Here is a 17,684-nt window from a genome sequence, read left to right as displayed (position 1 = left end):
AATAAATATAACAATTAAATTTTGGAGTAAAGAGAAAAACCACACAAATAAATAAAAATAAAAAAAGAAGAAAAAATCTAATAAACCTGAATGTAATAAATCATGAATTTGTTGATCTTCATCTCTCCACAGGTTGTTCTTTCCCTGTAACCTTATATTACTCTCCAAAGTCCAAATACAGAGAAAGAGACAGTGGCAAAGCAATTGTTATACTCCTCTATATTGCATATATAAACTAAAACGACGCAGCAACAGTGAGAGGAAGGTGAAGTAGAAGAAACCCAGTTTCAGTTAGTTTCTGCAGAATGGAAGGGAGGCGGATTAGAAGGTTTGGGATTAGAAGAGGCAGGGGACAACAAATACACACCCAACCTCACTCTTTGCTTCCTCTGCGAACCACCCATCACCCTCCTTCTCTATCAAACACCGTTTCTTGTTGCTACTGCGACTATAAGATCTCATCTCTCAATGACCCGCTTTTCCGTCTTGGAAGAAGGCGTGCCGGGATTTTCAAAGCTTGGTTTTCCATCGGGGTTGGTTTTGGCCTAACTGCTCTACTTGCCGTTTCTATGGTCTCCATTCTCACCGAACCCATCTTCCCATTTTGTTTTCCTTTTATCACTATATATATATATATATATATATATATGTATATTTGCATTTGTTATTGTTTTCTATACTCCTCTTCTTCTTCTCCATGAGAGTAGTATGCCTAAAATATTGTCATGGTCTTCAAATGGGCCTTTGCAGATTCTTCTCTGGGAATTGGCCAGCGCTCTGCATCTTCTCCCTGGGAACTCCTTTAGCAATCTTTCGAGTGCTATATTGTTCGGCTTTTCACCTTTCCCTTCCAACTCGGTGTGGCGTTTTGAGATTGATATTTAAAACAAAGTTTTGCTTTTTGTTCCGCGTTGTTTGCTTTCTGCTTACTTGTTCATGTATTGCAGGTTTCTGGTTTAAGCATTTCACCCGCTGGAGCTGGTTATATGTTGGTTTCTACCTTGATATCCGTATCTCTCCATGAATTTGGCCATGCTCTTGCCGCTGCAAGGTCTCTTTTTTTTCCTTTTTTCTTTTTTTTTTTCCTTTTTTTTTTTTTTTTCTCTTCAATTTCTTTTATTGTACTCTTCTTCTGACGTGTGAGCAATTGATGTGAAACTCATATGAGCAATTGTTCTCTATAACATGTTTCTAAAGTTCTAATATTGGTAATCATTATGGTTGTCTAAATGCATTGCCTGTTAAGCTCAATGCCGGTGCATGAGTGCCCCTTCTGTAGCTCCATCTTATTATAATAACAAAGAAAAGCATATTTTTTGTGTCGCAAAATTCGTTCTTGCAATTTGTATTGAACAGTATTAATATGCAAGAAATTCAAGAAGCATATAAAACGAATCCTAATAGATCTGATTTCAATCCGAGTGGTGCATAGTTACCCTCCCTAACATCCTATAGACTCGTAAATCCTATCAGCCTTTAGAAAACCCTTTGCACAGATATTGAAAATCTAAGTCATAGAGCAAGGGAATAGGAGGAAAGTTATAAAATTCAATATTCTTCTAGTCATGTTATGTTTTGAAAATTCGACACAAAAATGGCCTGCCAAACTGTTTGAATCATTCCTTTCTAGTGGGAACCAGGAGCTTAATCATCAGTGTTTGAATATTTAATTTACAGTGCCAAGCTTGCAACATTTTTGGGTCCATTTTTAGTTTTCTGTGGTTGAAGTTTTTAGGAAGACAACTACTTCTACTTGGATTAGGGAAAAATAGATACTATATGAATAAGTTGATAATCTCTTGTATATCTTCCTACACGAAAGGTAGATTCTTATGTTGGGTAATTTAGGCATCTTTTTTACGCAAGGCAGTGAAGGCATACAGATGGAGTACATTGCCATCTTTATTGCAGTTCTATTTCCTGGTGCTTTGGTGGCTTTTAATTATGAGTTACTGCAAGCATTGCCTGGTTTTGCTGCTTTGCGAGTATATTGTGCTGGCATTTGGCATAATGCAGTGGTAAGCTCACATATTTTCCCGTATTTATTTATGTGTGAATGTTATAAATCTTTCATATTGAATAGTTTAAGTGGGTTAGATTTGGTCGTGAATGTGTACAATGTTTCAAGCTTCTGCTAGATAATAAACTGTTTAATCGAATGTTAATTGCTGTCAAATTTCCTGCCAGTGCTGTGCGGTTTGTGGATTGGCATTATTCCTTCTGCCCTTGATTTTGTTTGCCTTTTACCAACATGGTGAAAGCCCCATGGTATTTCAATACGACCATTTAGTTTAGTTGTCTAATGTTCCTAGTTGTATTTTTCTGCACTAAAATGTTCACCTGACATTTTGCACCTGCTCAATGCATTTGTTATGATACCTGGAATAGGTTTTGGATGTACCTTCTACTTCGCCCTTATCTGGTTATTTATCTCCTGGAGATGTAATTATCTCATTGGATGGTGTACGTATCCATAGTTCCCAAGAATGGATGGAGATGGCAACTCTAGTAAATATATTGGCACATGAAAATCTAAATAGTTCCAGTTATAATGAAGGCTTTGGAAGAGTAAGTAACGCAAAGGGGTATTGCGTCCCTAATCCTGTGTTGGAAGAAAGCAAGATTGGATTAATAGAGAACCAGTCTTCTTGTCCAGATTATCTTACTTCTTTTGTAACCATTCCTTGTTTTGATACAAATATGTCAGTTGACAGCCATCCAAATACATTTGAGCCCACCAATTGCTTGAATGCTAAGGATGTTGTAAAGTTCAGAAAATGTGGTGATTGGGTGACAGCTACAACCAATGGTAGCAACTGCACATGTTCACAGGTTGCTCTCTGACTATGTTCCTAAGAATTGCAATATTTAGCAACTTATCTTTTCTAAGTGTTTTGAACTTTTTCACAGTTTTCTTGCATTATCAAACACAAAATAAGTACATTTTTAATGGTTTATGTAGGATATGTCTTGCTTAAGTCCAATTCAGATCCCTGGTTTCATGTGGATTGAGGTCACATATTATAGCCCTTATTCTCCAGAATGCTTGAAACTTGGAAGAAAATCATTTGCCGATTCAAGATCTTCTGAGTTTGTGGATTCTAACTGTGGTGGGACTTTTGTATTTGTTGGTGACATTATCTCCATGGCAAGCTCTGTACAGTTAACTGCATATCAACCTCGTTGGGCATCTAAATTTGGTATCTATCTTCCAAATGTGCTAGAAAGGCTTTTAATGTGCACATTCCACGTGTCTTTAACACTAGCTCTTCTCAACAGTTTGCCGGTAAGGTTTTATACTTTCAATGTGTTTATTAAAGATTTTGATATTTGTCATGATTCATTTGCCTACGTGTTTGTGCATGATATGAAAATTGTAAGAAATCATCTTGCTTCTTGGTGGTTGTTTTGTGACACTTGAGAACATATGAAGGAATATAAGCTTGATACAAATTACCACATTTAATCACAACTCCATATGCCAAGTTGGATAGACTCTCTTCAAATGTTGATATTGTATTTGTCGAGTGATTGGCATTGGAAAAGTTTAGCTCTAAAAACAATATTCAAGAATAAAACATGTGATGTTTAGCGTGTCCTTTTCTATCTAATCATGATGATATTTAGTAGGTATACTTTCTGGATGGAGAATCCGTCTTAGAGGAGACTCTTTGCCACTTCACATCATTGTCTCCAAGCAATAGGGGAAAAGTTCTTCAAGTGTGCCTTTTGGGAGGGACACTCATTTCTATTCTAGCCTTTTTCAGAATCTTCTTGAATATTTTGTAAGTCAGAGATAAAAGTTCTTCCCTATGACAAAGTTATGTGACTTTATCAGATCTAAATTTGATTATGCAATAGCATGTGTATGACTACTAATACCATAATGCTATCTATGTTTAATGGGCCTATCAGATATGAAGCTGTACTACTGTGTTACCTATATTTTTTTTTGGTCAACATGTTGCCTATATATGAAGGCACTTGATTTTATTTGGAAAAACTTTATTTTGTTTGTCAGTATTCTTATAAGCAATACAGAAAGACTTTGAGAATTTGTAATTGTATCTTTGCTTGTTGACAGAGACTCTCCCTATTTCTTTTTTTCTTTTTTTTTTTCTTTTTTTCGGTTGACAGAGATTCTCCCCAAAGCATAACTGGTGCAAGATTGCATAGAACTTAAAAGTCTTATTGATAGAGGTAAAATTGAATAGGGATCAAGTAAACATGATTTTTTCCCATGTAAGTAATAGTTCGAAAAAAACAAAGTATAAAGAGGACTGAGGAACTAAACCAAGGGGCAGGACATTGTTGCTAAACAAAAGGTAGAATAAGGAATGAGATACTTGGTTACTCCATCTAAGCTATTAAGAAATATTTGCTAAACATTGTCGTATTAAGCCTCAACCCTAGGGGCTAACCTTTATGCATCAGACTACAGCCAACCAAACTCTCACTTGTTGAATGAAAGATTTTGCGACAAGCAACAAATCATATCAAAGTAATAGCTTACAATTCTTTCTGAAATGAAAGATTTTGCGACAAGCAACAAATCATGTCAAAGTAATAGCGTACAATTCTATCTGATAATCTGTTTCTGTTGATGATCAAAGAAAAGGCATTTTGTTATTCATCTACATGCTTGATCCACTTGAATATCTTTATAATTATAGCGACGGTGCTGTTGTTGTACACAGGTAATCTAATCACACAATCTGAAGCCATAGAGATGGAATATCTCAGTAGTGAATAGAACCATCCATACTCAGGTCAGGTGGATCTTAAGTAAGAAGCTGTCTCATGAACCGGATAGCACCTTGGCAGTTCGATTTTCGTTTTGCTTATATAGTGCATCCCAAAAGTTGTGGAATGTTCTGCGTTGTATTTACTGCTTCTATATTGTTTTGGTGTTACCTGGTTATACTAGCCAATTTAGTTGGCTGTATTGTCTGACTATGCACCTTCTTCTACTCTGTTGATATCAACGTACAAAATGCTATGTTGTATGAAATGCTATATGATGTACTATCGGCAAGGAAAATGCTAAAAATTGTGTTACCAAAACTTTGCCAAATGACACGACAGAGTGCTATAGATTGTTGTTTCACCAATTGGGGTTGGTTTTTACTGTTTAGAACTCGTTTTTGAAGTGGCAACCTATAGTTTATTTGGAAATGATAGTTTGGGAGCCCAACATTAGGAAGCACTGTTCCCTGGGAATGGGATTTTCCCATTGGTAATTGCTTAGACTATTGAAGGTGGATGTTGTACTTCGTTTGGTCCAAGTCCATTAGAGATATTAATTTTTAAGCAAATAAAGCAACAAGTATAATTAAGTTTGATCAGAAAGGAGAGATTATTTTGAATTTCTTTCTTCTTTCTCTTTTGGGTAATATTTCAATTTCTGTTGCTAGATAAGGCATGAGAACGACTAGGACCAATCACTCCCTATTGGAAAGTCTTTGATGCAATGCATTGGGCTGAGTTGGGCTTTAGGTAATTCTGTCCTTTTTATTTTATTTTTGTGTCAAGCTGGGCTTTCAGTTATTTTGTTGGTTTTGTTTTTACATTAAGTTAGGCTTTGTTTTTTTTTTTTTTTTTTTTTTTTTTTTTGGACTAATTAAGCTTGGTATTTGTTGGGTCAAGCTACTCTCTTCTCCTTAAATCGGGGAAGTATTCAAAATGTTATCCAATTTATTATCAGTGTTATTATTTTGAAATGTGGACCATGTTATCTAATTTTATAAGTTTCATAAGGGGCTGTGTTGTAAAAATCCCTGGTTTTCTGGTTGGTATTATACTTCGCCTTTTGTTATGCCCTTTTTTTTTTTTTTTTTTTTTTCTTTCTTTCTTTTTCTTTCGGGTCTTATTGAAAGAGGTAGTATGGGTTTAGAGGAGAAATTATTTTGGAAATGGAGGTATTAACGACTATAGTTGGATAGATTATCAGTTACGGCACGTTTCTGGATGTTCAACTATTTTTTATACCATCTCCACCCCCAAAAAAAAAAAAAAAAAACACTATTCTTATACCATTTTTATGAAACTAATGTTAGTTTTATGTTAAAAACAAAATGCCGTATACATTTCTCTATTGATACCTACATGATATGATTGCTATGAAGTGACAAAGGCCCGTTATGTTCTCAAGCGTGCATATCTTTTATTAGGCCTGGGGACCCAAACGAAATCAAAAATTGATTAATTGATTCTCATGAACCTATACTTACACATGTAGTGCCCCACTGGACCGGTAAACGTATCGTATTAAATCGTATTTATATTGTATCGTATCGTGTTTGTACAAAATTTAGTTTACATAAATATGATCTGTTAAACTTTCGTGTTAAATAGATAAACCCAAATCTATCGTTAAATTATCGTATAATCCATCATTTTACCTATAAATCCATAAAAAAATATATAAAAAATTAAAAATCTAAATTTAATTTAGTTTTTAAATAATAAAATAATAATTTTTGAAAATATCCTACAAAAAGACTTGTTTGTTTTTAGATTTTTTAAAAATTAAACTGAAAAAGAACAAAGCAATCCATATTTAATAATAAAATAAATAATTTTAATATTATAAAACTTATATAATTACAAAAGATATCATTCTTTAATGGATTTTTCGTGTATTATCATGTATCATTCATTAAAATTGATTAATTTATTGAGTATTATTGGATGATGACACTGATATGTACCCGACATGATATTGTCAACCAAAACATGAAAATTATCGTATGAGTTCATATCATGTTATTGTGTCGTGTGAAACTTTATCAGATCTAATGTTCACATTAAAATTTCCCATGGAAGGCTTATAGAAGATAGAGTTATTTGAGCTTATATAGTAAAATGTAATTAATTCTATCCCATGTGTCTAAGTACTTGATGAACATGAAGCAAAACTGTTGATTTTGGTTGGAACATGTAGGTCAAACCAAGATTAGGCAACCAACAAATCCAAATTAAATTATATGAGTCCTAGGGATTGAGGATATATAATTTCTTAATTCAACAATGAATTGAAAATTGAATGGAAGCTACTACAATTTACAATTTCATTGTTTTATATATTGGCACCACTATGACTTAGGGAAAAAACAGTAGATTTATCACTTCACTATCTTTATCTTTCTTATTTTGAGCAGTAAATTTTCAGCACTTTTAATAGTATAATAATTTTTTTATTTATTTTAAAAATAAATAAATAAATAAAAGTGGGGGAAAGACAATTTAATTAGACAATGACACATTTATTCCAAAACAGTAAAGGCCAGAATTAATGTGACCAAAATAACACCATTGGTGGTCTGTGTAGAATATAAACTAGAGGGGTCGGTTTCAACTTTAAAATTTCAAGTTGCTTAATTAGCAAAAAGGCAAATTGCAATGGGGGATAAGCTAGCTTTATTTTTTCTGTTACCCATTTTACTTCACCCTTGTATCCCTCTTCGCATTTGAAGGCAGCAAGTAATTACCTTTCTAGCTATCTTCCTTCTTCCAATCAACATGGAAATTAACCCATTAGAGAGAGAGAGAGAGAGAGAGAGAGAGAGAGAGTCAAAGAAGGCAATATTGCAAATGGCATTGGCTTGGCGGCAGGGGAATAACATAATATGTTGTGTGGAGGCCACATGAAATTAATTAAGAGTCGTAGGGACCAAATCTGTGAAAAAGAATGTTAAAATGACACAAATGAAATGCAGGTGGTCCAAATTGATATCATTCTTCATAACATCACTGTCCACAGTCCACCCTCCTCCTCCTCCTCCTCCTCCTTCTTCTCCTTAAGCCCTACGGCTGTGATGATAGACCATGATGGAGCGGGCCACTGGGTGTGGAGCCACTTGGTTTGAGGGGGTTATGATATGAATATTTTAATGTTTTAATGTACGTGCTTGTAGTTAAAGACTTGGGGCCCCATAATGGGATTGAGAGATGTTAGATATATATAAATATAGCGAAAAATAAATTAATAAATAAAACCCATTTGTTGTGGGTGTAGGATTTTCATAATGAGATATTGAGTTTGGGAGGGTGGAGTGCTTTAACTTCCATAACTACCCTCTCTTTTTCCCATAAAATTTTCACATGCACTGGCACTGCCTCTTTTGTTTTTTTCAGAGTTTTTGACTGTCTCTCTCTCTCTGTGTCTGCCCTCATGCACTCATAGGCACTCGAATACAATACTAAAATTGAATAACACAAAAACAAGAAAATAAATAAAAATAAAATAAGATAAAATAACGCAAAGTCGTCTGGGAAGACATTAATGAAATGAGAGCTATCACTGAATCACCGCCACGTATGTTGTCGGCATGTTACGAATTTTGACCAGGCACACGATGTGACCCTTCACATGCTCTTCTTCTCATTTCTCATTATTTCACCTCCTCACTACATTCTCTTCTATACTTCATTACATCTCTTCGTATAATCCAATTTTCCTAAGTGGTGGAGTTTAGAATATATGTTGGACAACCACCTCCCACAGCAAATCAAAATCAAATATTGCTTACCAATAAAAAAAAAAAAGTCAAAATCAAATATTTTGCAACATTGATCATACCATATGCTCTGTCATCTACTAAAATATTTCCTTCTATTTATATATATGCAAATTAAAAAATTATTTTTCAATTTAATCATAACAAATGTAATAACATGATAAATATTAAAAATTGTCACATCTCAAACTATGAAAAATAATTTTTATGTAACTACATTTATAACCTTTCCAATTCCATCGCATGAAACTTTGGGTAAGCAAAAATCAATTAATATAATATTAATTTAGTTGATATATTTTTCACATTCATATTTAAATTTAAAATACTACATCTTTTCTTTTATAATTTAGATATTATTATAATGATAAAAGAAAAGTGTCAATTTATACATAATTAAATAAGGATTTGAAATTAAATTCTTTTCCAAAAAAAAAAAAAAAAACAGAATAGATAATTTTAACAAAATGGTTGCTTAGGTTTGCATGTTAAGTTCGATATGTCATTGATTATGCAATTTGGTAATAAGACTATTCAAAGAAAAATGTGTCATCATTTGAATGTTTCTCTCTTTTTAAAAAGAATAAGATGAAATGAAGATAGTTTTTCTCTTTATTTCTAGAAAAAGAAAAATATTTTTTCTGTTTATTTCTAGAAAAAGAAAAATCTCTCACCGTTAGGAAGAGATCGTTTAATTGGTCTTACCTAATCACACTTGAAAATTCAAGATTTCCAAAGTTTCACAACCACTATAATATAAACGAAAAAATATATAGAATTCATGGTCCACCAAGTACGGTTTCTTCCCTACAGCCTTTTCTTTATTTCCCTCCTTTATCTTTTCCATGCTTTTGTCTGCTGCATCGGAGACCATATCATGGTTCTACAGAGACTAATTATATATATATATATATATATGGATGGGATTTACAAACCAAAATGAAATATGTAATTAATTTTCCAACTAGTCTATTTAAATTCCCTACAAACTTTGACACCAATTGGGTTTTCAATACCATCTCTGCAAATGAACAACTTCTCCTCCACCATGTGAACTTAAAAAACAAGTTAATTTGTTTTCTATGCAAGTTTTCCGCAAATAAACGAGACCAGAATTAAATTCCAACTACATCAGCTAACCATATTACCGAATATGTGTATATCGTACATATGAATATATGCAAAGAGCGGGGGATTGGAAAAAAGCAAAAGGGTGTTTTAGCCATTGTTGGGTTGGTGTATGGTGGAATTTTCTTTCCCAGTTTCGGTGTTTGAGAAATAAATTTTCCTACTTTGTGAGACATGAAAAAGAAAGGGTAATGTGGGGTATGGAAACCCACATGGGTTTGCCCAAAGGGAATGGCATAAAATCTTCAAAAGCAGGGATAGGGTTAGGTATGGTAGTTAGATAGTCCAGTTTCCCACACACTTGATTTATTTTCAATATATTTGGATAAGCTTTCATTTTAAATCTCCAATATAAAGTTAGCTTAATTTTCGTATTAATATGTGGCATAAATACAACCCCAGAAAATTAGCTAGCCACCTTAATAACCAACGTGGTTTTGAACAATATATGCAATTAAAATATATGAAAATAGGAATATTAAAAAATGAGTCAAAGCACGGCATCTAGATATTTGATTTTTCTTCGAATGTAGCAGCTATACATAGCTGCGTTGAAGAATGACATATATACATACACATATAGTACTCATATGCCTGCATGCTGCCGCGTTGTTGCTGACAAGGCCTAAGTACCCCGTCAACCATTCGCTACTCTCCTCCTCATCATCATACGTACACTAACCATCGGATCATTAAAGCTTGAGATACATCATTAGATTCGCTTTCTTCTAATTATAACTTTTGAAATACAGAGTGATTTCACGTTGTCTCTGAAAGAATATCTTCTATCTAAAACTATTCTATTACTCCATTCAACTAGTACACATAATAGGATTATGAATTCTCATCGATCAACGTTTTTATCCTACGTATTCCATTAATGCATGCCAATTAGAAATACCTATATTTAAAGGATATGTACTTGTATAAATATATATAATACAATGTATATGTGAAAATGAGCAACGAGATAGAAAGAAATGAAACACACATAGGGATAGGTAATCTCATGATTTATATGGCTATGTGTTTTTGGATAGAAATTTTGATTTTTAAAATTACGATGAAATTAAAACTTTTTATTTTAGAAAAAATAATATGTACATAAACCTTCTTCTACATATCGCATTTTATTGTCAAACTGAACGATAAAAAAGGTTCCACCAATTAAGACTGAATAAAAAAATTTTAATTTTCGTTTACATATAAAAGCATATTGGTGCATACCTTTTAATTACTTTATTCTATTTTTCAATTGTATCATTTAAAATTCTCGATTTTAAAATTTCAATGGAATGTAGTAAGATTGGTAATTAACTTGTGCTAAAGGTGGTTCACAAAGCCACTCATAGATTTAGCACATGAACCTTGCTTCGGACATTAAAATGCAAAACTCATGAAATTAAAAGAACTAAATACAAAAAGTTCTAAGGCTAGCTAGAGAGTTAGAGTGCACGCAATAGTTGAAGAAATTTGGGTCGGATAAATGGAGAAGTTCCATTAACCAAATTGGTCAATTGGACCACATTTCAATGTATAAATTTCAAAATTAAAGACCACATAAATGAGACAAATTAGTAACTAGAAAAGTACTCAGAATGCAATTAATATTTCTTAAATTTACTAGCTAGCCTATGCTTTTCGTCCTCCTTTTGACTTTTGAAACGCTTTTGGAGGCAAAGATGGACAATTTTTTCCAATCCAAGCAGCAGACAATCACTGTGTTTACATACCCTTTACAATTTTTATTAATCATTACATGAAATCCTTTAAGATATTGGAAAAGCTGAAAACCCGTGAAAGAAAGATCGTTGATTGCTCAGGTAGATCTCTTTTTCTGCAAGCGCTCGTGCACTTTTCTTTTTTTCCCCTTTTTTTTCCTTTTTTTTTTTTTTCTTTTTTCTTGAATTCCTTTATCCCATGATTCAGATTTCGGTTATTTTTATATTATAATCGTTTGTCATGCGCAGATAATTAATTAATTAAAGTGTATAGTTTTAATTATATGCTGGCCACCAACGTACAGGTACTACTGCAAAACGACTTAATTTAATTTATTAAACAACTTTTTATATATAGACTCATTAATAAGCTTCGTTTGCAAAACAAGCTAAATGATAGGGTTATATAGTATCTAGTATACCTTTAAGCTAGCGATAATCTTACGATAATATTTTAATAGAAGAATAAACATGAATAGAGAAGATCAGTCAAAAGTGGATCATCCCATCAATTAGTGCTATGAAATTGGCAGTCTCATAATTAATGAATTTCAATTCAACACCAATTTCTATTTTGTTATAAATGTTGTACATGTTTTATAGTTAGGTCAATGGGACGTCCAAATTGATTACTTTAGCTCTAATTGGTACTGGCCTAATTAGCTTATATAGTACAAAAACGCCGACCTTGGAGAACATGATAGAGTAGAGTGTACCCCCATCCAAGATAGAGGATCAGAGATCAAGTCTAGCTAAAATCCTGTTGGCCACCTAAACTTGATCTTTAACAATGTTAGACGTGTACATTCATCGCTGGCTAAAATTAATTGCTGTGCACTGTCGCCAAGTCTTAAAACATGCTATTTCAAGAGGTGATAAGGGAAGTGTAACATGTTTTGCTTTCTATCACATCCTCCTTTTTAAATTTCAACTATGTTACATAAATTATAAAATTCAAATGTATATCTTTTCGATAAATTCAAATCTATCTATATCTCGTTGTATTTATAATAGATCAATTAAATAATAATATATTTAGAAAAAAAAAATCTATTTAATTTTTTATTATTAATTTTAAAAATAATGATAATGAGACAGAAAAAAAAAACGTATAATAAAGAAATAATCTTTATTTCTAGAGAGCGTCTATATTACTACCACTATAAGTGTTTTTTTATTTTTTTCTTTCAAGACCAGTTGATCCAACTGAAGTCAAAGTGACCTTGTTTACCTTTGCATATAAATATATATTTATGCAGAGCTTAATGGGTTTTAGGTAACCTTAAATTAAGTTAGTTGATTAAATATGCATAAATAATCAAAAAGCCTAAATTGGAAGCAGGCATTTTTAGGCAATATAAATATGATTGGTCATTGTTCCTTAAATTAAGGCGACGAGACACGGATCAAACAAACTTATAGAAGGTCATGAGCATGAATTCAAAAATTCCAAAGAGAAAATAAAGGAAAAAAGAAAAACGAGAAAGATATAGAAGTCACAAAAGTCGGTCATATGACCAAGTTTGACCCAATCATAATATATAGAAAAAAATCATGAAATTCGTAGAACCGTTTGGAAATTAATAGACTTTAATTAGATCACGAAAACCATAAAATATATTTTTCTTCTGAAAGAAAAGAAAAAATGAGAAAGAAAAGGAAATATGAGAGAGAGAACGGGATGGCACGTGGTTAAAGCAGAGTGGCTGTGTTTTTTTGATATGCATGTTTAGAAATATTTAAGATGAGGAGGAATACTATTACCCCAAAAAAAAAAAAAAAGATAAGGAGGAATAGTTATGGTGTGGGCCCCGCTCTCTCCGCCATTGGAATAAGAGAAGATTTGACATTACTGATCTCCGCTTTGAACGTTGAAAAGACCAAATGTATACCAGTTTGTTTTTTCTATGAGAGAGAGAGCCTCTCCTGCTGGCCTATAGCTACGAGGGTTCGTTAAGTCGGTATATCTCACTCTCTCAACGGCCTACCGAAACTTTTCTTTGTTGTCCACTTATAATCTTATTGATTCCATATCCTATTACAGTCATTTTCTTGCTCGATCTTACCAAAATCATCAAGGCCAACATCATTCAAACATATAATAGAATGTTGTATGATATTGTTCTAAACCATTTTGCACTGTTTTCTTCTTCTTTTTTAATGTCAAATGAGAAAAAAATTATTTTATTAATATTATATGAGTTAAATTTATTAAGATATATTTGACAAATATCATATTAATCGTTAAACAATTGCATTTGAAATTGCATAGTTTTAACTATCAGTAATTTCTTTAAACAATATTTATTCAAAAAGCAAAAGGATTTGTTAAAATTTTTTTATCAAACATTCTTTTCATAAAATAGCCCAGCTGATATTAATTATTTATTATTTTTAGATTACAGATTTAAAACTTGGTGATATATATATTTTTTTTCAATTTATCAATTTTTTTTTTTACCAAAGTATTTAGAATCTTCACCTTTTATATATATATATATATATATAAAGAAAATAAAATGTTATATTGCATATTAGACATGGATTTCTAATCAACTACCAGAAAGAAAAACAGATGGCAAACAAAATTTAACTTTAAAATGGGGTTGTCTTTTCTTTTTTTCTTTTTTTTTTTTTATTATGCTTGGTTATCATGGCTGTCAAATTGAAGTGATACGTACGTAATGTTAAAATTATAGATAGGGATAACATAATCTGTTATTATAGATTTTGTTATCAGTTATGCTACGTTGATGTCATGTCACTTTAATGAAGTAGATTACGAAATCGATAATATTATTAGTTTATATATATAAATATGTATATGTGGAGATGGAGGGGAAGTGTCACGTGTCAGAAGAAATGTGGGTGCTCTGAGAAATAGGTGGTGGTTGTGGTGGTGGTGGTGGTGGTGGAGATATAAATAAAAAAGAAGAAGAGGATGAAGATGGAGGAGGAAATTTCGTATGAATTTACAAATAAAATGATAATAAAGAGAGAGAAGAGGAGGGGGGGTGGAAATGTCTTGAAGAAATAATAATGAAAGTAAGAGTAAATGTCGGCAAGAGTAGGGAAGGGTGGGGTAAGGCCGCCGTACGACTGAACGGTCAACCGTCAAGGTGGGGGGAAGTGGTGGGGCCCAACTAACGAACAATTGATTAGGGTAGCACGTGTCCCTAACGTGGCAAACTGCCATAACCGACAATAACCGTGACCTCGTCCTTTTGCCTCCCTCCCCATGTGTCAACCTTTTCCAATCTCATAATACCTGCCAACCAACCACTCTTCAACCCCTCCTTCAAGTTTCACCCCCACACCTCCCCCACATTGAAACCTTTTTCCCATTATAATTACCCTTACCCCCCTCTCTGTCCACATTTACAAAATGCCCATAGATTTCTTTTTCTCTTTCTTTTCTTTTCTTCTTTTAAATTAATAATATTAATTTTACATAATTTATTATGGATTCAGATGACTTTTTCGAAGCATCAGTAGCCAAGGAACCGTTATGACAGTATTTTAGTTGGGTAATAATTGTTTAACAGATTATGGATTCCACTTCAACGAACCCATTTTATTTTTCATTACTTAAATTAAATAAAGCAAAATTATTTACATTTTATATATATATATATATATATACGTATATAATAGATGTCGGTTACGTAAATATAAAACGATAAATCTCACAATCTTTTATCATCTGACTTTTTTTTTTTTTCCCCTATTCAATTCTTTATCAAATTTTCTTTCATTTAAACATGTAAATGTGTCTTTTAATTAGCCAATATTTTCGATGAAATATTATGCTGACTTAAATGAGAATCTATAAAAAATTATAAAGTTTTCTATTTAGTAAATAAAAGATGATAAATTAAAATCAAGTATGAATATGAGATTTTTTTTACTCATTGTCTTTTCAAACACTATTAAATTATACTATTTCAATATGTTAAAAAAATTATACTATTTCAATGACAGAAATAAATTGTAAAGACTATTGATACTAGAAACAATTCTCGTATGTAATACATTCATTTAAATTTTAATTAAAAACTATATATATATATATATATATATGTATACCAAGGATTACAATTAATGTATTCCAAAAGAGAGCAAAATTTTACTCAGATTTGGCCAAACCAGGACCTCGAGGCTGGAGGTATATTTTCGATGATATATTCTTAGTAGTAAAAGCACTCATTCACATTTTATATCAAAGACATTCCAATTTTGAAAGCCATTACAACCAAGATATATATAAATAAATAAATATATATATATATATATATATATTCTTTTTCCAGTCGGTTCAGCCAAAAGGAAAAGTTGGAGCGCTTTAACTAGAGGTGTGGGTTTTTATATTATCATTTTTGTTGTGTGTGTAATTTAAAATTGTATTTCACAGTCTTTTAGTATTTTAAAGAGAGATTTGAATGCGAGAAGATTCAATGGCGCTTCACCATGGAACAGGTGGATTGATTCCCTGAACTCACGGACTAGCTTTGAAAATTATAAGCGCTTCTAAACAAGACATAAAAGCCAAACAACGTGCGCTGTGCAGGTTGAGGTTGCAGGAATATTTCTAAAATACCAGTTTGTGTTTGACTCTATTTGTCCTGTATGACCATTTGCAACTTTTACCATTATTTATATGGTTTTTTCGTTTTTTCTTTTCTTTTTTTTTTTTTTGGGTGAAAACCATTAATTATATTCCGTGCAAAATTATTAACATATAATATTTATTTTGTAAGATATAATATATATATATATATATAGTTTATAGTGCGACTATTCGTATGCAAATATGTAATAATGATAATGATTTTTTAAAATATTATAGTCAATAGTATTACATAGAAAAAATATTAACGATAATTTTTTTAAATATCACCACATAAATATATATATATATCTATATATATATATATATGCACTTTAATTTTACCTTGCATATATAACTATTATCCATAACAAGTTATATATCTATAAAATATATATATATATATCTCTTCAAAAATATATATATATATATATATATAATTAGAAATATAATATACAACTTATATAAAATTCTCCCACATTCTGAACCACCCACAAAGCACTTAATGTACAACCTATTTAAAATCTTTCCATATCTTTTATAATTCAAACTCATGTACTTATGGACAGAGTATTCAATCCCTGAAACTATCCATTTCTTCTATTAAATTTCATTTTGAAAGTATAAAATTGGAGACGTCTATTAACACGCTGTCTCCTACTTTAATATATTGGAACGGAAGGCAAAAAAACGAAAAAGAGAACAGCTATTTTAACACAGGCCAAGGAGAGGGTTTTTCAAAGCGGTACTCCCCATTCCGTATTGCGTCCTTACAGCCAATAAGACGAATAAAAAACAAGTAAGAAGTCAAAATGTCAAAACTTAATTACGTGGCGACATGTATTGCCGACGTGTCGAGGATCTAAATGGGGTGGGATGTCATAGTCAGAATATACAAAATGGGCAAGTTGTGAATCTTGTGGCATATTATTTTTACCAACCCAAGCGGCGCAGAGACAGTGGAAGATGAATGGCTCTTGTCAGCACACTCAGCACCACGTGTGGCATGGTAATTCAGTCAATTACTTTCTTCTTCTTCTTTTTATTATTATTATTATTATTTTGGTTTTAAAAATTGGTATTTTATTTTTCCAGTGTTTTTGCCATATAATCTTATCGTTTGTCTGCCTTTTGGGAGGTTTTATAAGAATTGGACAAAAAGGGTGGTTCAATTGGGCACAACTTACAATTCAAAGTTTGCTTTTATTAATTTTTTTTTTTAGCCTTTTTTATTATTATTTTTTAATATTCAAAGGGAATAATAATTAATTGATTCAGGTGGAATCTGTCACCTTTGGAAATTCATAGAAGATTTTATAGTCACGAGTCACAACTATACCAGAATTTGGCTTGTTATGCCATCAAATTCTTTTGTTTGATAGGATTATTCATTGAATTAAACAAGTAATTTTTTAAAAAATAATTGTCAAAAAAGTAAATTTTTGAAAGAGACATTTATTTTTTTCCTTAACCAAAAAAAAAAAAAAAAAAACACAAGTTAGACTATTAGTCGGCAACTATTAGTCGGCATTCTTCTAACCAATTTCATTATCCAAAAAAATAGTTTCATTATATTTTTCTGTTGGCATACTTGATATTCATACTATGATAATTTCACAAGGTCTTATGTTTTCAATAATATTAGCTTTAACGTGTATGTACTTAACATTAGGAAAAACCTCACCAGTTAAAAAACTCACAACTTTAATC

General features: G+C 31.8%; 1 protein-coding gene across 4 annotated transcripts; it reads left to right on the top strand.

The window, feature by feature from the left end:
• Window positions 1-9: 9 nt before the first annotated feature.
• LOC107435681 (membrane-bound transcription factor site-2 protease homolog) lies at window positions 10-5,111 on the top strand. 4 transcript variants are annotated; one of them, XM_016047334.4, is made up of 10 exons: window positions 19-572; window positions 751-858; window positions 948-1,051; window positions 1,871-2,018; window positions 2,188-2,268; window positions 2,389-2,832; window positions 2,963-3,286; window positions 3,631-3,785; window positions 4,138-4,200; window positions 4,698-5,111. In XM_016047334.4, exons 1-9 carry the CDS (start codon window positions 306-308, stop codon window positions 4,181-4,183), a joined length of 1,677 nt encoding a protein of 558 aa, XP_015902820.2. In that variant the 5' UTR covers window positions 19-305; the 3' UTR covers window positions 4,184-4,200; window positions 4,698-5,111. The 4 variants fall into 4 exon arrangements, with proteins under 4 accessions (XP_048334612.2, XP_015902820.2, XP_015903004.2 ...); XM_048478655.2 differs by lacking the exon at window positions 2,188-2,268 and having other exon boundaries at window positions 10-572; XM_016047449.4 differs by lacking the exon at window positions 4,138-4,200 and having other exon boundaries at window positions 23-572.
• Window positions 5,112-17,684: the final 12,573 nt, after the last annotated feature.

Source organism: Ziziphus jujuba, chromosome 1, assembly GCF_031755915.1.
Source record: "Ziziphus jujuba cultivar Dongzao chromosome 1, ASM3175591v1".
In the NCBI taxonomy this organism is placed as follows: Eukaryota; Viridiplantae; Streptophyta; class Magnoliopsida; order Rosales; family Rhamnaceae; genus Ziziphus; species Ziziphus jujuba.
The sequence above is the reverse complement of the archived record's forward strand: the minus strand, read 5'-3'. Positions and strand labels throughout refer to the sequence as shown.

Coding starts and splice junctions, on each gene's coding strand:
- LOC107435681 (XM_016047334.4), top strand. CDS start 306: ATGGAAGGGAGGCGGATTAGAAGGTTTGGGATTAGAAGAGGCAGGGGA. Junction 859..947: donor CACCTTTCCCTTCCAACTCG/GTGTGGCGTTTT, acceptor CATGTATTGCAG/GTTTCTGGTTTAAGCATTTC. Junction 2,019..2,187: donor GCATTTGGCATAATGCAGTG/GTAAGCTCACAT, acceptor ATTTCCTGCCAG/TGCTGTGCGGTTTGTGGATT.